At 41.1% G+C, this 20,510-nt stretch overlaps 1 protein-coding gene across 4 annotated transcripts in view; it reads left to right on the top strand.

The window, feature by feature from the left end:
- Window positions 1–1,914: 1,914 nt before the first annotated feature.
- The window catches only part of CA10 (carbonic anhydrase 10), a 146,425-nt gene continuing 127,829 nt past the window's right edge, over window positions 1,915–20,510 (top strand). The window contains exons 1-2 of one of the 4 annotated variants that reach the window (XM_074554770.1): window positions 1,915–2,176; window positions 2,794–3,301. In XM_074554770.1, coding sequence (XP_074410871.1) covers window positions 3,241–3,301 — 61 coding nt within the window. In that variant the 5' untranslated portion in view covers window positions 1,915–2,176; window positions 2,794–3,240. The remainder of the gene's footprint in view (window positions 2,177–2,793; window positions 3,302–20,510) is intronic. The other 3 variants (XM_074554768.1, XM_074554767.1, XM_074554769.1) reach the window with 3 other exon arrangements.

Raw genomic sequence — 20,510 nt, 5'->3', positions numbered from 1 at the left:
TTTCACAGATTTTTCAGCCTGAGTCATGAACTACTTATTTATCACATGTGAATGAAATAATTATAAGGTTTGCATGAGGATGATAAGCTTACTAAAAACATGCACAAAATTTAATATATTTGGGAATTTTGGCTATCTGCTAGCAGCCAACATCAACTACCCATTTTTCTGTCATTAAACTCATATTAAAGTCTGATGGATCATCAGCAGGAATTAAACATGAGCTTGCCCTTAGGATTTGGCATTCTCTCATCACCAATTCAGTTCTTTGCTGACCTAGTGGTCAACACACCCTTTTACAACAGGTCATCTCACTTGCTTGTGACATTTATTTCCCCACAGGTGATGCCATAATTTCAAGGGAACTAGTTTGGGAACAAGGATGACTGTGTAAATACAAAAGACAAGCTCTCTCTGGGGGTTTATTATGTTCTAGATTGAGATGTTACTGTAACAAATTATTTGAGAAAATCCAAAAGAGAATTCACATGCAAATCCATGGAAAACATTAATCTGTTTGAGTAAAGGAGTTTAGTAAACATCAGTGGAAATCTTTACTGAGCATTTCCTAGGTGTGCTTACATACACCTAGACTAGAGATAGATAATGCTACTCATACCTTCTATAATCCCAGAAGAGGAGATATTAATCTCGTTTTTAGTAAGGCCTAAAGAAGAGAATTGCGTAGAATACTTAAACATTAAAATGAAACTCAGCATTCTGCAAACCTGTCAGGGAAAGGATTTCCTCCTGCTGTACAGCCCCATCAATATATATGAGAATTCTTGTCCATAAACCTTGAATGACAATGCCTCATGTCCAGCCTCACTGTTCTCAGTGGGCAGATAATAGCAATTAATTTGATAGAATCCTGAATCTCTTTGTAAACCGTAAGAAGAGATGGAGTAAACATCAGCAGACACTGCTGCAGTGCAAAGAGCACTTGCACTACCCTGGAAACCAGCAAAATAAACACAAGCATCACACTGACTATTGAGTGCCTGCAGTCTAATTCTTCTTTTCAAAACAGTGATGATTTTGTCCCATCCATTTGCTCTGAAGCACTCAAGAATTTCTTGATCTGCCACAATTAAATACCATCAGGTATATTTGAAACCTGGGAGTTTCACGCATTTCTCAGAGACTATGGGAATAACATAGCCCCGTAGTTTCTTCTCTTCAAGATGGTTTCCTTCCCCATTCAGAGATCCAGGCATCCTCCTTTTGCTAGAATGCACACAAAGGTGCATTTTACAAGTATGCCCTTGTTTGCCCCAAGTATGGCCAGGTCTGAGAACTGTTTACAAACCAATCTGTTCCCAAACTATTCTGCATGCATCCCCCCCTGGAGGGTTTGTAATATGACCTCCGCACATCTGCCAGGAGCTGGGAGATCAGTTTGCTACCCAAAGCATCTTCCTCCCTCCCCCTTTCCTCTGCCTTGCCGTGATCATCGAAGGCATCCGCAGTGGAAGCGGTCGCACCTGCTCACACCTGCCCTGAGCCCCTGTCCCCTCCCTTCTTCCACGGCAGCCCGAGCCATCCCGGCGGGCGGCGCGGCCCGGGGCAGCCCCCGGCCCCTGCCTCTGCCAGCGCTGCCTTGCTGTGCCCAATCTCCCCATCCGCCGCCAGGAAACCAGGCTTTCCCCGCGCCAGGTGCGCCTCTTTTTAATTTTTTTTCCAGGAGAGCAAAATCAAATCGGCCGCACATTTAAACACAAGTGAGCAACACTCTCTGGAATGCAGCAGACAGCCCGGCGAGCCCGTGGCAGGTCGGTCGGTCGGTCGGGCGTGCCCCTCCGTGTGCCCCCGCTCCGGCCGGCCCGGTCCCGGCGCAGAGCGGCCCCGCCGCCGCCGCCCGCGCAAGCGCCGCCTCCGCGGCGGAGCGCGCCCCCAGCCCGCGCCCGTGCGCGCCGCCGCCCCAGCCCCGCCGTGCCCGCCGCTGCCGCCCGCGGCCCCCGCAGCAGCGGCTGCAGCCCGGGGACATGGCGGAGTAGCTGTGGTCCGCGGAGCAGGGGCAGCGCCGAGCAGCTATGGTGCCTCCCGACAGCTGAGGTGGAGGTAGGCGGTGGCAGCCGACCGCTCGCAGCTTGACCTCGATTTGTTTTTGGAACTGCGGGCTGGAGCGGCACGTCCGGTGATCTGGGAGGGATAATAACCAGGAGGATATCTGGGGGTAAGTAAGTGAGCGATTGCCCCAAAACTGGTGCTGCTTTTTTTTTTTTTTTTTTTTTTTTTTTTTTTTTTTTTTTTTTGTGGCCGGGGGAGGGAGGGGAAGCTATGCAGAACTGATGTACCCGGGGAATGCTATCAGATATGCACTGCAGCGCAGGCACTTCGCTAACTCTCGCTTAGAGCCTCCCGGTGCCCTTCTGCCACCAACCTGACAGAAGTTTGGGTCTGAATGTCTTTTCCTTCTTGTTTAAATAAGTTTTAAAATACTGGCGTCCTCAGCCAAGCCGGGCGATGCGCACAAGCCGCGCTTGATGCGGACTCCGCGCTTGGTGCCGTTCGCATTGGGACACACACACATGCACACGCACACACACAGGCACACACACACCCCTCCTCCGCTGCCATCCAGCCCCGTTCGCACTCGCGGGGGGCTGCGGGGGTGCATCCCGGGGCAGGGCGCTCGGTGCGCGGGGCAAGCCCGACCCCTGCAGTCGCTCGGCGGAGCCGCCGCGGCGCGCCGGGATTGCGGCGGGGCCGGAGCCGGGGCTGCGCGCTCCGAGCGCGGCGGGGATGGCGGGGCTTGCCGCCGGTATTAATCTCTTTCCGCTCATTCTGTAGCAGCAGCAGCAGCAGCAACAGGAGGGGAATCCCCCCCTCCCTCCGCCGCTTCCTTGCCCGGCATGCCGGCACTGCCCCGCTGAGACGTGCAGAGTTTTGGGGTTAATTTGCGCCTGGCCGCCCCTGGAATAGAGAGACTCTCCGGATATCGGATCGGTCGGGGTTTGTTGTCTATGTCGTGTTGGGAAATCTGGTGGAATTTTTTCTCGCTCGAGGAGGAAGAGCCCGGTGTTGGCAGTTGGCTTCGTGATCTTTTTTGGAGGGCGAAGAAAGGGAAGGGATCTCGCTTGAGCCGTGCGGAGAGAGAGTTCGGACATGTGTTGTCAGCACATCTGGGGAATACAGTCTGCAAGTCCGAAAGGAAATTTGCTGGGATCGTTCAAACTGCGATATTGATCTTTGTTATTTTTTTTCGCCGAGGGATGCACTTGGCATGAGAATCGGAGGATGGAAATTGTTTGGGAGGTGCTTTTTCTTCTGCAAGCGAATTTCATCGTCTGCATTTCAGGTATGCGGCAAGCCCAGAAAGGGCAAGGGAGCGGGGGGGAGATACCGTACGGGGTTCCCAAGTGTCCCCTTATTAAGGGGCAAGAGGAACAGTTAAACCCAGGTCAAAACTGTAGTTGAAAAATCCATGGATGATGTAGTGTGAGTGGGTTGTGACAGAAATCGACTCTCATCACTTCCCTCTCCCACATAATTCCAATACGTGTGTCTTAATTATCATTCATTGGTTGCGGTAGACAATACGGTGTACTGATAAAGAAGATGCTTATAATTCCAGTGTACCTGATCGAGATAATTATTTGCAGCATTGCCGTGATCCCAGAATTTCATATCTTTTGAAGTTCTTAAGCTTGGCTGATGTGCAGATCCTGAAGGGCTTGTGCTTTGTTAATGGAGTTGTCAAGTTCTGGTGCCACGATTCAGGATCTGCAAAGGGTGACAGTAAAGTGTCTCTGCTTTTAAAATGAGCTGTAGTGTGTCTGTGCTGTGAATTTTTTTTTCTTAAAAAAAAAAAAAGTCCCATTCAGGGAGCCTCTGTGCTGGCTGGGATTTACAGCTTTATTTTAAGCTTGCAAAGATTGCTCTCCTTTCAATATGTAGAAGGTAAGGTCATTTCAGTTGTCACCAGAGCTTGTCCAATTAATGAATAGGCATGGCTAGTTGTCTAGCATAAAGGATTTGAACAATTTATTCTTGGGGAAAACACTCTCTTTGACTGCAAAACCCCCTGTTAATTTGTCATGTCGGTCATGCTGGAATAATTACATTGCAGGAGGCAGGGGTGGTGAGGTGGCCAGTTTTCTAGTTCGGGACATTTCGGGGTGCCCCCCCATGGGTGTGCAGGCTGCCTGCATCTCCCACTGCCCCACTTCCCACAGGCTGCCTCTGCCCTCTAGCCATTGCGTAAGTCCAGAAATGGGAACAGAAGCAGCACAAGCAAGATGCTGCCGGAGGGAGATCCGGGGTGCTGGTGGCCATCTCAGTGTCCAGCCTGGATGTCCGTAAGGAGAGGCAGCTCCAAAGCTCTCCTGGGACCATGCAGAGATTGGCCTGGGCTGTGTCCCAGCCGCAGCCCCCTGGCAGCACCTCCCAGTTTATCCACCCCTCGAGCCCCCGGGCTGGGCACACATCAACGCTGGGGGCTCAGCATCCCTGTTAATTTGTCCTGCCTGCACCTGCCCCAAAGCTCCTTTATTCCTGAGCAAATAACATCGCTGTCAGCCCACAGTGTGCGTCAGCCTTCCTTTTATCCCTGCAGACTGGCACCATCTGCCACTAGGCACGCGGGTGACACTGCCAGCACCCCAGGCTGACCTTCCACGGGTGCCCATTGGTGCCATCAGAAAAATCCTCTCTCTCGCTTGTTAGAACAGCAAAACCTGCTGCCTCTTGTCGCTGAAATCTCACACTTATCTATTTAGCTCAGTGGGATGTGCCGCCTGTCCAGTGCTCCTCAGATCAGGTACTTTTTAAAGTACCACGGTGAGAATAGGAAACTGCAGCTCAGCGCTCTCTTGGCCATTGTGACAGTAACATCCTGAGACAGAAAGAAGCTGTCCCATTCTGTGCAGCTGCTTGTGCCATGCATTTAGCTGTCAGCGTTCCTTGAGCTCCCGCCCTCCTCCTCTTTTCCAACCGGGGAGCCTGGGCTTCTGAACCAGTGGCATCAGTCCTGCAGGGGCTCCCATCGCTCTCCATCTCCCTCTAGCACTAATACCTGATACTGTACACACTCACGCCGTGTTTGCTTGCTTTTCCTCTTTTTTTCTTCCTTTTTCTCTTTTTTCTTCCTTTTTTTTTTTTGTTTTGGAGGGAATAAAGGGAGTGAGTGAATGGTGGGATGCTTCTGCCGCATGGTCAAGGCTGTGGTTTCAGATAATTTTGTCCACACAGAGGATGTATACATGCTTCAGTCTTGTTTTCTTTTTTTCTTTTTTCCTGGGGATTTTGGTTTTTTTTTTCAGGATTCCTCACTATCTGTCGTCTTGGTAAAAAGGATTAAGATCTGTAGATATCTGAGTGGCGCTAATGCTCTGTATGTTGCCTCTGCCATCCTTTTTACACTGGGTTTTGTAGCAAATTATCTAGCTGGAATGTCTGGATAACGGTGCAAGTAGGAGATGTCATGAAGCTTGTTAAGGGATTGCCTCAGCACAGGATTGCCGATTGTATTTTAGCACTTCAGCACAGGTCATTCATTCAACGTGTTACTTTAAGAACCCACTAGTTGAGCACTAGTGCTGCAAATTAATGAATTACTGGAATGTGAATTAAGGAGTGTGGCAGTATTTTCTTTTTTTTTTTTTTTCCCTTATTCATTCAGTTGTTTCAGCAGTGAAGACTCAAGACAGGTCTGCTGTAAGTGGATCTTTCCTGAACATTAGCAAGTGCTTGATTCAGTGTCTGTTTAAACCTGTGATCTTCCTCCTGCTAATTCCAGTGGTTATTTGGATTAGGGCCTGTTAGGGGCTGCTCTTCAAGGGGATAATGTCATTCACTGAATTGAACACTGTTAAGTTCTTTAATCACTATTAATAAAACTTATTAAACACTGGTTCAGTGTTATCTCTTTTGCTGTGTATTTATATAACATTTAAGTATAAATTATGCTGAATGTAGCACTTGTGCTGTGTCTCTTATTTAAAATAAGTAATGATGAAGGTATACAGTTGACTCTTTGGTGTCTTACATTCATAAATTATTGGAGACTTAGTATATGGAAAATAATGTAATCTATTAAAAGGAGGTGTATATATATTTTCAAAATATTTTATACTTAATTTTTTTATGAGTCAGTTACTTGTGCATATCAGAGATTGATTGTTTTGGAAGAAATTATACTGAGATTTAGAAATTTTATTTTTTTTTTTATTACTGGCTCTTCCATGTGTTTGGGAAATAATTTATCTGTGAACTTTGGGAACAATATTTTTATTTTCTTGGCATACTGAATTAAGGCTTTTGCTACTTGGAATTGCTTGTTTGAAAAGTGAATCTGGTTTCCTTGTGCAGATGCAAATGCGAAATACAAACAGGCTGGAGGACCACAAAAACCATTTCTTTCCTTTAGACAAAAATAAAAGCCCTGGCTTTTCTTCAAAGTCATATTTAGTCCTTTCAGTTGTAGTTTCTGGGGAAAATAGTGATTATTTGTATTATGACTTTGGAGGTTTTGTCCTTCTAATGATATTGTTCAGCATAGAAGGAGCGCAGAGCAAAGGTCATGAAGATGTCCTGTGGACAGAATGCTGGAATAAGCCCTCACTAGATGTTGTTCCTTTGAAGATGCAGATACTGCTGGCACAGGAATTACACTGTTTGCATACAGAGAAGATAGGAGTTGTATGATGTCCAGAATTTCCTTCCTGAGTAATAATACCACCAAATATGAACTAGCATCAGTGTTCTCAGGTGGCTGTCACCTTTGCTTACACAATAATTTCTATGAGCCATAAGGAAGGTTTTTTGTGAATTTCAATACTAGTAATCAATTTCAAGAAAAAAAGGCTAGGAAGTTGTTTTCAAAACTTTGCAGGATTCTTGGTTAAATAAGGAAATGAAGTTGCGTGAAATTGTTAAGATTTCCATGTGCATTTTCTGTTAATACATCAACAAAATTATTTCTAAAACCTTCATGGTCAACATATTTGTGCCTTCCTATGAATTGATATACTACCTCTTCTTGGTTTGGCTTCTGGGAGCTAATATGGATGAAAGCTGTCTTGTTATTTCGACGTATTTTCATCCTTTGCCATGCTGTCAAGGCACATGTGGCCAAATCCCTTCTGTGGCCTATTGGGCAGCGTACAAGAGCCATAAATCATGTATGGTAAACAACTGAGATGGTGTAAAAAAACCTTCATCTATCCAGGAATTCCAGTATGTATGAGAATCTGATATGGCATCTCCTGGCACTGAGGACTGGAGGTGGATTTGGAGCACATTGCCACTTCATTTTCTGTCTTGGAGCTTCTGCAGTTTCTGAGCTCTTACTTGGCATAACACAGAGATGCCCTGTATGAACTCTAAATTATGCCAGGGCTGGAATTACCTGTGGAATCATGGTCTGTAAAGTCTGATAACTCATCTTCTCATAGCATTACACAACCCGAGATAATTCAGACAGAAGTATTCTTGTAGATGAGAAGAATATCAAAGCTCTAATGTCCAACATTAGAACAGTGAATGGTTCATTATGTTAGGACAAAAATGTTGAAACAGTGTTAGTTATCCTCAACTAGTGTCACAGAAATAGCTTCTTCTATCACTTTTTAAAGAAAGATATGTAATATCCTAAGGGAGGGAATGTAGCACATACATATAAATATACACACACACATATAAAAGTGGGCACCAGGTATAAAGGAAGGTGTAACATGTAGAAGGTTTCTGGTAACTAAAAACTTTACCCATTACAGTATTTTTTTCCTGCTTTAATACCATCTCCAGAGCCTCATGTCTGTGGGCAAACCGTCATGTGTGCCTGGAGTTTGTTGATGTTACTGAAAATCCACATGGATTCAGTCAGTCTGCTCACATTCATGGAATGGAGGGACCATAGGTTGGATCCCGACACTCTCAGTTCCTCAGCTCTGGACTGCTTTCTCACTTTGGTGATTTTTTTTTCCACTTTCTCAAAAGGTGTGAAGACGTTTCTGCTTGAAAATTCTATGGAAATAGCCTTTGTAGTCTTCTGTAAATGTCTGCTTTTACCTTCTTTTTTGTGTGTATCTTGTATTTTTTTTTATTGTTAGTTTTACAACTAGAGCATGACCAGATAGGCACTAAAGTGCTGGAACAACACACATATTTTTAGCTTATGTTAAGGTAGTGGAAGGGAATGTTTCTGAATAGATTTTGTGCATATTAGGCTGAGCTATTTTCCATCCAATAAACTGGTGGAAAGAAACTGGTTATTGCGGCAATTCTTTTCCAAATCTCAGTGATGTAGATACCCAGTTCTCAAACCTCTTCAATTTGTTGTATTGCCTCATTGCAGTCCAATTGAACTAGATACCAAGTCTCCAAGATAAAATTATTAAAATAAGGAATCAAACTCCACTCAAATTAAGTGCTCTCAATTTAAGGGTGCTCTTTAAAATGCAGCTGAGGCTATCAAGAAGTTTTGCCCTGGACATTTTTGAAAAGTTCTCAGTTTTTAATTCTACAACAGCTAGATTTTAAATATAGCAAGGATTAAAATGGGTTTCCATTTGCATTTTGAATATTCCTTGCATAAGAATGAACAAGGAATTCCTGCTCTTTCTAAAAGATTGGTTTTTTTTTCCTCTGTTGTTGTTGGTCAAAGTATCACTTTCTTACTTGGTTGAAAGGTTGTAATTCAGCTGAGGCTGAATTTCATCTTTGCTGATTGTTTATGACTAAACTTAACATGGCAAAGACTGAAGAGGATGATTGGCTCATCTGGGCTGTTAATAGAGAACTGTATAAAACTGTTCCATCACTATCTCATTACCAGCTCAAGCAGCAGACAAAACTAGATGTCAGTCAGTTGTGGACAGTACCGAAATACTGGGATAAGTGTTATTTTTCTCCTGTCTTGTTTTTATCTTTTCTGCACACCATGTTGGGAGGAATAGGAAATAGGGATCAAATTGTAATTGACTGGTTTAGAGGCAACACTGTACAATGGGACTGCATTTCCATTGTAATGCAATCAGAAAGTACAGTTAGCAAAAAAAATTGCACTACGGTAAATGAGTTGAAACATTATTTGTAAATAGATAGGAAATAATTTTTTTCAAAGGGTAATAATCTGGCATTTGAGAGAGGAGAGGCTTTACAGCCGAACCTATTTACAGTTGAATTCAAAGTTCTAGAGTATTTTATTGTTGGTTTTAACCATTGATAGCTTAAAAGCTGCCAAGGTCTTTTATTGAAATTTTGTGGAAATAAAATAGCAAGCTATTATTGTCATGAAAATAGAGGGCTGAAACATGGTAAACCTATATCCTGTGTAGTTCCTTTCTGGTGATGTAGTGCCGCATTCATGCACGTGGATGTTGATAAGTGCAAACTTCCAATTTGCCAATTTGGCAGAATTTGTCATGTAGTGCTTAGCAGGTGACAGTTGAGGTAAAGGTAACTTATATTTACATCCACCCTAATAGTCCTTGCAACTCCCAAAAATGTTATAAAGGGCTTTGGTGCTACTGAGATTTGGGCCTTAAAATTGCAAAAACTGAACTGTCAACAATGAGAAAAGCTTTAGAAGGCAGGTGTCTGTCCTCCTGTAGACTCCCAGGTAAAGCCCTTCAGATCACAGCCCTAAAATATTAATTTACTTTTACTCATCTTGGGAAATGGAAGTTGATCAGTTTCCACATACACTGCATTCTGAAATCAGTGGTCAGAACTAAAGAAATACTTTCATTGTCAGATGTATGTTTCCCGATGAAAACATTTCTGTTTTGAATTCATGAATCTGTAACATTTGTATTTCTGTAGTAAAAATAGCATTAAATTTAAATGCCCCACAGTTTTTAACTTTTCTGATATTGTTGCCAGAAAAATACCATGGCACCTGTAAGCCACAAATAACTAATTAGGATGTTCTTTTTAGAAAAATACTAAAATAAGCATACAGTCTTTTTCCCTCCGTTTATCATTAGTCCTTAACTTGGTCAAGCTTTAAGTATGGAATGGAAAGAATCGTGCACTGAGTCAACCAAAGCAGCTTCTAAGCACATGCATGGAGGAGGCAGCTAAGCAACGTTATCCCTTTTTTTTTTTTTCCCTCTAAATGTGTTGACATCTCTATGTTTTGGAAATAGCATTTGAGTAGATGAATTTAGAGGGAAACGTGGTTTCTGAAAAATCATCCTCTTGTCATTTTTGTGGGTTGTTTCCAATTTAAGTTCCTTCCTGCTGTTAACTACTATACAGCCCTGTTCTGCTTCAGGAATAATCCTAAGAGGATTTTTTGCTTTGCCAGCAGGACTCCTATGGATTATTAATGCTAAAAGAAAAAGATAATGAGTGCCAGTGAAGGGTCTTTTGTACGTGTGACCATGGAAAACAAGTGTTTGGAGTGATGTTGAAGTGGCTGTGTCCTCCAGCAAACCCTACCATTCCCAGTAGGATGATGTTTGGGTACTTCAGAGAGCAGGTCAGGAAGGGTTCCTGCTGCCACAGCTCAAGTTTGTTTGGCAATTTGACATTCTTGGGCTGCTAGAAAAAGCATTAACTTTCATTTGGGCATCATGGCAGAGAAAAGAAACTTCGGTGAAAAAAGTGGTGGTGAAAATTTATACCTGCTGCTAAAAAAGGATCACAGCATTTCAGTAGTGTTCCTGGGAGTGAAATTTTTTGCAGAACGAGCTCTTTGTTTCTACATCAGTGGAATGCCACATGCCTTGGAGTTGAGGCTCCTATTTCCCACGTGGGAAGTGGCAGTTATGGAAGGGAAGGGAAAGGTGTATGAGTGACCTTATGATTGTCCCCACTGCTGGAAAGAAAAGGAGTTTAACTGACCTTATGCTGGTCTTAATGCTACTTCTGGGTTGTGTGTGTTACTGACAGGAGAGTTCTCTGAATGGGTCTACTTGTCTTGGTTTTTCTAAGAGTGAAAGGTGTGAATGAAAGAGGTTTGCATTACATTTCAGCTTAAAAAAATTTTAAAAGAGTTTTGGTGTCAGAACTTGGAGCAGTTTGCAGGGAATACACAGTTCAGGGTCGCATAAGGGCCCTAGTGTGTCCCCTCACGGGCTGGATCCTCCTTCTGTCTTTGCCTTTCTACTACAAGGTGATTTTTACCCTCATCATGCATGCAGTGAAGTTATTTTGAGATACAGTTATGGCATACACAAGAATTAAATAAATTAGAATAAAATTGCTTTCCAACAGTTAGCATGATATTAAGGAAAAATTCAGATCCATACAAGGGTCCTTCATAAGTGCGTGTTATTTAAATTCTGTTTAAATTACTGAGATTCACTCCGTTGGTCTTTTCTGGCTCTGTTTGGGCTGTGAGTAACGAGTGGGTTCCTCCAAGTGCAGCACTTTGCTGCCTCGTGTTTCACATCCCCTCAGTGTGGGTGTAGGTGGCAACACACAGTAAAGGGCACCAGCGATTTCGGTCCTAAATTTTCTCTCTGAAATTAGGTCTCAGCAGCCCAACAGGTTCATTTCTGTACTGCTGGAATTCTTGGATACGTGAATTTGTTTTGAGGTTGAAACCTCACCCCAGGGCATTTTGCCTATCATGTCTAACTCCTCCCATTTTTTATTTTGCGTTATAATCACCTGGATTCAACATATGTGCTGTTTTGGGATATTTCTTTTCACATTCATATTTATAAGCATTATCTTATTGTCATACTGTTTTTTGTACCTGCTAGAAAACAAAGTAATCCATAAGGACTCCACAGTCTCCTTTTGCTTGCCCTGATAATCCTGAGGGTACTGTGTGGCAGTAATTCCAACTGGAATTTCAAGTTATCTGCAGATGCATAATTTTTTTATCTTCAGTAGCCCCCCCCAGCACTCTCTTCAAATTGTTAACAATTCATCTTTGCCAGTCTGTAATTGTGCCTTTGCTCTAGAGTCTTAGGTATTTAGCACACTGTGAAACAGGATGAAAAATACAGTAATAAATAATAGGATTTATTTTATTAGGTAGCATAAATATAAAAGCTAAAAACTGAGTCATCCTCTTTACATTTTATTCTGATACATAACAGCCAGATTCAGCAAAATGAAAAACTTAAAAGATATGCTTAAGTGTTCTGCTGAATCTGAGTCTTAACATGTAATTGTGTAAGACAACTTAGATTAAGGATGTGCTGAAGCGCTTTGCTGAAGCAAGGAGTAGCAGTGGTGTCATACATGAATAATACAAAATCATAGGAAAAGCCTGGCTAAGATGAGCAAAAATTTTCATAATCTCTCTTTAAATTATACAGTTGTATAGAAAATAGGCTTTTATCTGAGTAAAATAATCTCAGTTCTTTATGTGGTAAAGCAAAGATGCAGGATTTTCTAGGGTGATGAACACAGCAAGTGAAACTGTACAATCAGAATTCATATAAACTGGATTGTGTTTTGTTAATTCTCAGTGTATGGATATCCTGAAAGAAAGAGACACCATCTTCCACAATAGTAAACACAAACCAGAAGACTAAAAAGTGAAATTACAAGAGGTGAATTGTAATATGCAGTGCTTTTTATATGTGAGTTTCTGTTCCACTTTCTTCCCAGCACAGATTTTAATTTTCTCTTGATTTGACCTCAAGTCCTAATATAAAGAGGACATTCAATGGAATGGGAACTCACTTGTGGACCAGGAGGTGCCTACAGGAATGTTTGGGACGCCTCATGCTGGTTCTGTGCAAGCAGCTGGCAGAGTTTAGATTAGATAAGCAGAGTTTAGTCAGACTGAGAGAAAACTGTTTGGGGGGAAAATGTAATTTATTTTACGTTGAGGATCCATTCCTCTGTCTGGGACCAAGCAAGGCCAACCTGTCGTCTCCACTGCTGGTGGCATGTTCAGTCTGTGTCAGCAGAAAAGTTCCTCATGTTTCAAATGAGGTAGGGCTTATTTAGAGTATTATGAATCAATTTCTACCATACACAAAAACTTTTGTGCTGTTTATAAAAACAGCTGGACGTCTCTGCAATACCTTTACATCATATTTTTGTATTTGGATTACATCTACCAAAGGGCACAGAGCTTGCAGACTTTCTCCTTTCTCTCCTCCAGCCTTTGTCCTACTTTGGTGCTACTTAATGCTTCACAAACAGCAGCATAACTCTCAGAACTCTCCCCTTTTTAGTTCCCTGTTCTGTGTAACTGGGACCTTCTGTGTCTGCTGTGTTTTTATGTTTTTAAATATTTATTCACTTTGCAGTAATAAAAGAGTGTTTCCGACTACAAGGTAGTCAGCATCTTTCTTTTAATGCTCCTGAAAACGAGCCTGTGGCTTAGATTTCAGGCCACAGGTAGCAACAGCTGAATTTAAATCCTTTTTGCAAGATGTCTCTTTCAATGGCTTCTTTACTGATATCCTGATAACTGTTGTGGAGGACTAAATGATGAAATGTGTCTGTATTGCTTAATATTGTCACATTACTGATCATTCAAGAATTGGTTCTAGTCTCTGAATACTCCAGAAGTTAACATCTTTGGAATAAAGCATTCTTATATTTAAAACCAGAGTATATGATGTAATACTAGTGCATTATTTTTAAAACTCAAGTTTTTTTTGATGTAACTTTAACTGATATTATATAAACTGTACAGAAATAATCTCCTGGCATTTGCCTAGGATGACAGTCATCAATTCCTACATATTTATTTAAACTCTTATGTGGAAAAAGAGTATTTGTTTTCGACAATTTTGTGTTGTATATTTTTCCAGGAAAAAAAGAAAGCTTTGCTAATGTAGGCTGAAATGAAATGCAAAATAAAATCTTAAAAATCAGCTGTTAATTCAGGGAGGTAGTGTGCAGAGGAATTACTCTGCCATAAATGTTGGCCTAGAGTTTAGTTAAGCATGAAGCAGAGATCCCTTGGTAAATAGTCCCATTAGAAAGGTGCCATGACCTCTGCAGTGGGGATGAAGGTGTGGGAGAGGACCCTGCTCAGGAGCTTTACTAGTCACATGTCAGAATGATTTTCAATCACTTTGGTTATTGCTGGATTAAAATTGAGGCTGCAGAGATTAATGGTCTGTTGTTACTAATCCACTAAGCCTCTGTTCCTAGATCTTTTAAATTGACTGAACCTATAGATTGTTAAGTAACTGAGAGATATGGATTTGTAACAGTTTTAACTGTCTTTCTTCATGTTTGGTGTTAGCAGTATCTTATTGTTTATTGCTCTTTGAGACTGATGTTGGCTATTCTTGAATGGAAGTGAACTTTATGCTTTTTTATTTCCCCTATTCTATAGCATAGTAAGAGTGTTTCCTTTACTAATTTACATTTCTAATAAATGTGGATGAAATGTTACATTGTTTAGATATGAGCTGGCATTAGTAGAAACTAAAATAAGAAGTACAGAAATGAAATGTTGGATTTACTTTGTGGTACAACTCTCCCTAACTGTTAAAACATCCCCTATGTCCCTTCAGTCTATCTGCCATTAACAGGGGTGGTTGTCACCACCACCCTATTGTCCTTCACCAGTAGGGTTTTTTTTGCCTTTGTTTTCTCTGCAGAAGTTTTGAAACGGTATAGTTTTTTGTTTTAACTGTACTTGGAATAATCTATTTGGAAAATGAAAGTAATGTCTCTTTGTAACTTGCATAAATTAATAACCCATTAAAATCACTGAAAAATAATGCATTTGTGATTCAAATGGTCAGTATTTAGTAAAATTTTATTATTATTAAATTACTACGAGTGTATTCTACATCTTTATACTAGCATACCGCAAGGTAATATGCCTTTAACATTATAATTGACTTAAACTCTGCCAGGGAATTCCTGGGATTAAAATAAACCCTTTATCTCCTGCAACCATCTCTGTTTCTGAACCCTGGTGACTTGGCTTATTCTTTTGCCTTCTGGTTATCTCAGTTAATAGTATGTCTTGATTAAGGACTGCAAGGCGCTTTTACATCTGTTCTTGTCACAAAGCTTTGTGATAAAGTAGGCCAAAGATACCTCACCATGCAAACTATGGACCTCCTGTCATGTACGTCTTTCCCTACAGATTTAATAGTGTGTTCAAATAAACCTGGGACTGTGGAAGTAAACCCAAAGCACTTAAATGAATTTCTGGCAAGCTTTCTTGAGGAAGAAGAAATTAATAATATAAGACTGAAATGTATATGACTCAATGAAGAAAATGAAGGTTTTGTCCTATCAGCTATAAGGAAATACTGTCTTACTTTTTTGTATAGGCAATACTTTATGTAAATCAGCTTAACTCAAAAATGCTGTTCTAGTTCATTAACAAAGTAGTGAGCCCAGAGTTTGGATCCTGCAGGTTCAGGTCCTGGGATGTGGCATTTTTCCAGGCATTTTGGTGAGCCTGATATGCTCACTAGCTCTGTTAACCTGAATGCTTATTGCCTGGTTAAATCCAGGTTCAAGACTGACTTAAATATTGTAAATCTTGCAAAATAAATATGTAGTCTGCTCATTTCTGGGAATTTGTTTCTATAGCAGTCTTATATAGAAAACCCAATTATTGATGGTCCATTTTTCTAAAGCTTCTGCCATCTTGTGCACTTTTAGTATTCCTGGTTTTTTTTCTCAGTTGCTCTTAGAGGCAATATTAACAGATGGCATGCATTGCTCATTAAATCTGCATCTACACCTCTCCAAGGACTGCAAAAGATGTTGGGAAACACACTATGTTACTGTAGTGATAGCTTAGAAGCCTGGAACTTACTGTGCTGTTCCTACGCAGTTTTCACTATCAGTGGATTTAGAGCTGTTGCTATAGACTATAAATACGTTAGTGAAATTATTCTAACTTAGCCAGGTATGTATATCCATCTCCCTCATTTTTTCCTTCTGCATCTGAAATGAATTTCCATTTTCCTGGTGGCCACTAGTAGTAAATCTGGTCTCAAATCAGCCCTTTCTGAAATAGCCTTTTGTAGTGCTTTTTTCATTGGGATATTAATATGTTATTTTAAACCCCTTGTCTAATTGTCTTCAACAATGCAGAAATGTTGAGCCCCTAAATGTGATATGAGATCCATACTGCCACTTAGAACTAAACAATTCTGTGAAAGGGATCATTAAACTCATCATAGACATCTTTTTAAAAAACTCTGGTTTGACACTGATAAAAGAACAAAAGCGAATTCTAACAGGTTGAGTAAAATGTCTGTGTTTCTTCTATACTTGCTGTATTTGTGCTTTGGCAGTGTCATAGTCAACAGCTCTTCCCTTTAACCTAAATGACTTTTTGCTGGACATAAAACCTATATATCTGTAGCCTTTAGTGGCCCACTGCCATTTCCCTGTCACCTGAGCTGCTTTTCCTTTGCCTTGAGGTCACTTTCTTCTTGCTGTTCTGTCCCCAGTTGTGACACTGTGAGGAGGTGAAATACAGAGATGTTCCATTGTCTGACCCTGGATGTGTCTTTGTGTCTTTGCCAAAGAGGCTCACTCTAATGTGAGTCAAAAGGGCTTCATGCCAGTGTGGAATTCACCTTCCATACGTTTCTAAATTGATGGGGAGAGATGCAGATAAGAATTCTCATTTTGTCTTCTTGATTGCTCTGATTTGGAACTAATGGGGTCTGACTGGCAATCCCAAACACATCAATATAACCAGAAACTTAGTGCTCCCTTCTTGTTCCTCTGAAGCTTTTATTTTCTTTAGTAAAGTGCTGGATCAGAAAGGTTAAGTTATTGATGATTCCATGATTCATGGAGAATTAGGATTTAGTTCACATTCATTTCATAGTTGACCCATATTAGGGATAAGGAAGCTCAAATGCATTAAGTGGAAATGAAATCTAGCCCTACCATTTTTACAGAAAGAAAACAACCCTTCTTTGTTTGACGTAGGCACAGCAAGGAGTAAAAATCAAGTAATCTCTCATAGAATTCTACATTTGTTGTTTATGATTTTTTGTTTTCTTATGTTCTGAAAACAAAGGCTGAATAAAAAGGTATTTTAAATTAAATACCAGCTTCAATAAAGGCCTACAAAATACTGTTTAGGCAGTCCTAGGATGAAGTTAGCCTGGTTTGTATTAATTTAGTTTGTTTGTTTGGAAGATGCTGAAGTGAATCCAATTAAACCAATCTAAATCTCTTCAGTACAATTTCCAGTCATAGACAAGAGGATTGTCTACCTTATATGCACATTTTTTCCTGGCAATTCACAATTTACTCAGGGAGATCTGCAATATGAAGGAGCCATCTAAAGTAACAACAAGAAAATAAAGAGATTTTTTTAAGTCCCCAGCATCAATAAAATGAAGAGTGGGATAGTGAAGAGTGGAATAAAGTGTTCCTTCATATACAGTTAATAGAAATTGTGTCCCTAAGCAGGATTAATACAGAATTAATTGATATTGTTAATTATTGAAATGCCAGTGATGGGGTTTTTGTCAGGAGCGCAGCAGGATTGATCCTGTTTCCTAAAGGTGCAATATAGGAAATGTATCAGTGCTCCATAATTTCAAGTAATAAACATGAGAATTGAAGGTGCTCCACTGAGTAACTGGAATACTTTAACTGTGCTTAGTTCTTCAGGAGTCTTTCTTCTGATCCCAGTAAAGCCAAACAACTGAAGTTGTCACCACTAACTTTTGCTCTACCAAAATTGGACTGTGGGGCAGCAAGTGACTTTCACATAAGGTATTTCAAAACTTAGGCTGTGTGAAGTGATTGACTTTCATTCCTGAGCATAATTTTCTCCTCACCATTGTCTGTCATTGCTTGCACCCCAACCCTGTATTCTGCATTAAGAGAGAAGAAGGACGTGGGGAGATCAGTGAGGGATCCCCCTTACTGAGGAACTAAGAGTATTTGGTTGTGGAGGTTTAAGTAGAAGAGTGGAGAAACAGATAAAAGAATGAGATACAGATTAATAGGGAGAATGCAAGTAATGAAAGATGGCACTGAGATTGGGTGTTCCATATTGTACTTCACCAGAAGCAAATGAGAAAGAGCATTGATGACAGTACACTTTCCTAAGTGCTTTTGGTTCTGCTCCTAAATAGGTAGGAATTGGATTGTTAGCTCCCATAGGAACAAAATCTCTTTGTCTGAAGAGTCACAGAGATAGAGGTGTAGAGATCCTGACTCTTCAGTCATCAAATCTTGATCATTTTTTTAAAACCTTTTACTCAGAGCGCAGAAGCTGCCAGAATACTTGAAGACAGAATTGTTAATAACTTAAATGCTGAAGTTCTTCACTGTGTTGCTGTTGACCTTTGAAGAGTCTGACTGCTTACTGAGATTATTTCATTAGTATTTGCACATTGACTTCCTGCCAAAAAGTCAATCTGCTTTTCCTTTGCATGGTTTTGTTGTTTTGAAGGTCTTCAGCTGCGGAATAAAATCTGCTATGTAACAAAGAGCTGACAGAATCAGATGCTTGCCAGTGAAAGCCTTCCCAGGTACAGCTCTGGTGAGGCTGAAATATTGCAAGTGTTTTATGTGGCCTCCTTTCCTTGTGCCTTACCTAACATCCCTATTCCTGAAGAAAGGCAACAGTTGATTTTAGTTCCCACTGTCCCCAAGAGAATCTTCTGCTTGCTATCTACAGGGTAGAATTTATGTGAACTTGGGACCTTGACTTTGCTTTTGTTCTTTCATCAGCCTCAAAACAGGTTTGTTTTTTTCTTTTTTTAAAGATATCAGTGATGAGCTTAATGATCCCTCTCCTAGAGTTGTTTAGTTATAAGTGACATTATGGACCTCATGTCATATTTAGGTGTTCAGAATTTGTGCATTGTTGAAGACAATTAGATAAGGAGTTTAAAATGACATGTAATATCCCAGTGAATAAAACACTAGAAAAGGCTGTTTCAGAAAGGGCTGATTTCAATTCATTTCATAGGCAGAACAAAAAATGAGGAAGATGGATGTATGTCATCTTTTATTTTTATTCTCTTTCCATGGTTTCCTCCCCAAAAGGAGAGGAAGGTCAGAATGTCACCTGAAAGATCTGGATGAAGCTATCAACTTCTCATAGGCAGTTCAAGATGTCTGAAACATGAATGTCCAGTTTATTGAGCATACAGGGCTGAGGTCAGTTTTATTTATGATAGAAAAAAATTGATGATCTTGTCAAATATTTGGAGCCTAGAGGACGAAGGTACGTTTTATAACTTACCATTAGGCCCTGGGTTCCATCCTTTAGTCTGCTGGCAAGGCCTGCATTCCACAAGGGATGCACTAAAGTAATTCTCATGTTCCAGTCCAGTGGAGTAAACAAACAGCTGCAATCTGCAAATGTTGCAGAATCAGGATGAATTTCAAGGAGAGCCCAATTAGAAGCATATGAAGGCAGCCTGGCCAGTCTCTCTGGAATAGGGAATGCTTGACTGTGGGTATTCATCTGGTGCCTGACAGGATGGAACTCTCCTCCTAATTGGAGCTTTTGGATGCTACTACAGCCTAAATGATATTCTGCACAGTAAGTCAGCATAGTTCCACTGATCTTTCTAAATATACACCTGAGTTGTCCTAGCTAGAGACTGCCTCTTCCTAGAGGTGAGAGCAGTAAGCATTACTGGTCTGTTATTGCTAGGTTAATGCAGCAGAAGCTCTGGCTTGGGAGATTCCTAAACCTCTACCTGTTATGGCAGGAAGGTTTAAAATGAAGGATCTCTCTTTGCTGCCTATTTCTGTGGGGTTTTTTCCAACGTTTTGCTGCTTACTGGTTGCAGTTCCCAAACTTGTTTCCACCTGAATCCAGGGTGTGGGACAAATGGAGGTGGAGCAGCTTTGAAGAAAAAAAGCTGAAAAAGCCAGTGCTCAGCTCAATACCTGTGTCCCCTGGTTCTGTCCATGCTCCTCAAATGTCCTTTCATTGCTGTAACTGCCAGTCTAGGGAATCACTTCCCCAGGCATGTCCTCTCTCCTGCTCCCAGGAGCTCTTCAGTAACCCACTCTTACAGGAAGCACTCGTGTCTCATCTGGGTTTTTCCCAGGTTGCTTGATCTCATCTGCTGTTGTTCTTTCATATAAATCAGATTCACATTTATTATGGTTGCAAATATTATGCCCACAGATGCGCACCGCATCACACGCATGCATAGATTTGCATATATGAGTGTGATAAAAATGGAGTCAGCATCTGAGGGAAACAGATTTCCTTGGTAAGCTCAAAATAAGTTCCAAAGCCTACGTCTTATCAAATGAAGGGCTTTAGGCTAGATCTTGGGATCTGCTATAACTTGGAATGGCTGGGTGAAGACAGTTGTGCTGGGGTGGGCAGATGAGCAGACACCTGCTGTGGAGGAGATTGTGCCCAAATGAGAAGCTATAGAATGGTGGAAGCAGAAAAAGGGGAGAAAATCAGTTTGAGAAAGTAGTGAGGTGAGGGACAAAGACTGGAAAGACCTAATTTTGTAATCACTTTGGTAGGTACTAAATCAGGCTGTTTGGTAAAGGGTTTTCTTTTAAGTTTTCTTTAAAAATGAGAGAAGAAGCAAGTGAGGAATTTGTACATCTTCACAACTAAAGTTATCTTAGCACTTTAGAAATTCCATTGCAAAGGTTGTGGGAAAAGACACTAATTAAGCACATTATTGTTTTAATGCAGA

This window comes from Zonotrichia albicollis, chromosome 19, assembly GCF_047830755.1.
Source record: "Zonotrichia albicollis isolate bZonAlb1 chromosome 19, bZonAlb1.hap1, whole genome shotgun sequence".
Classification (NCBI taxonomy): Eukaryota; Metazoa; Chordata; class Aves; order Passeriformes; family Passerellidae; genus Zonotrichia; species Zonotrichia albicollis.
The sequence above is the reverse complement of the archived record's forward strand: the minus strand, read 5'-3'. Positions and strand labels throughout refer to the sequence as shown.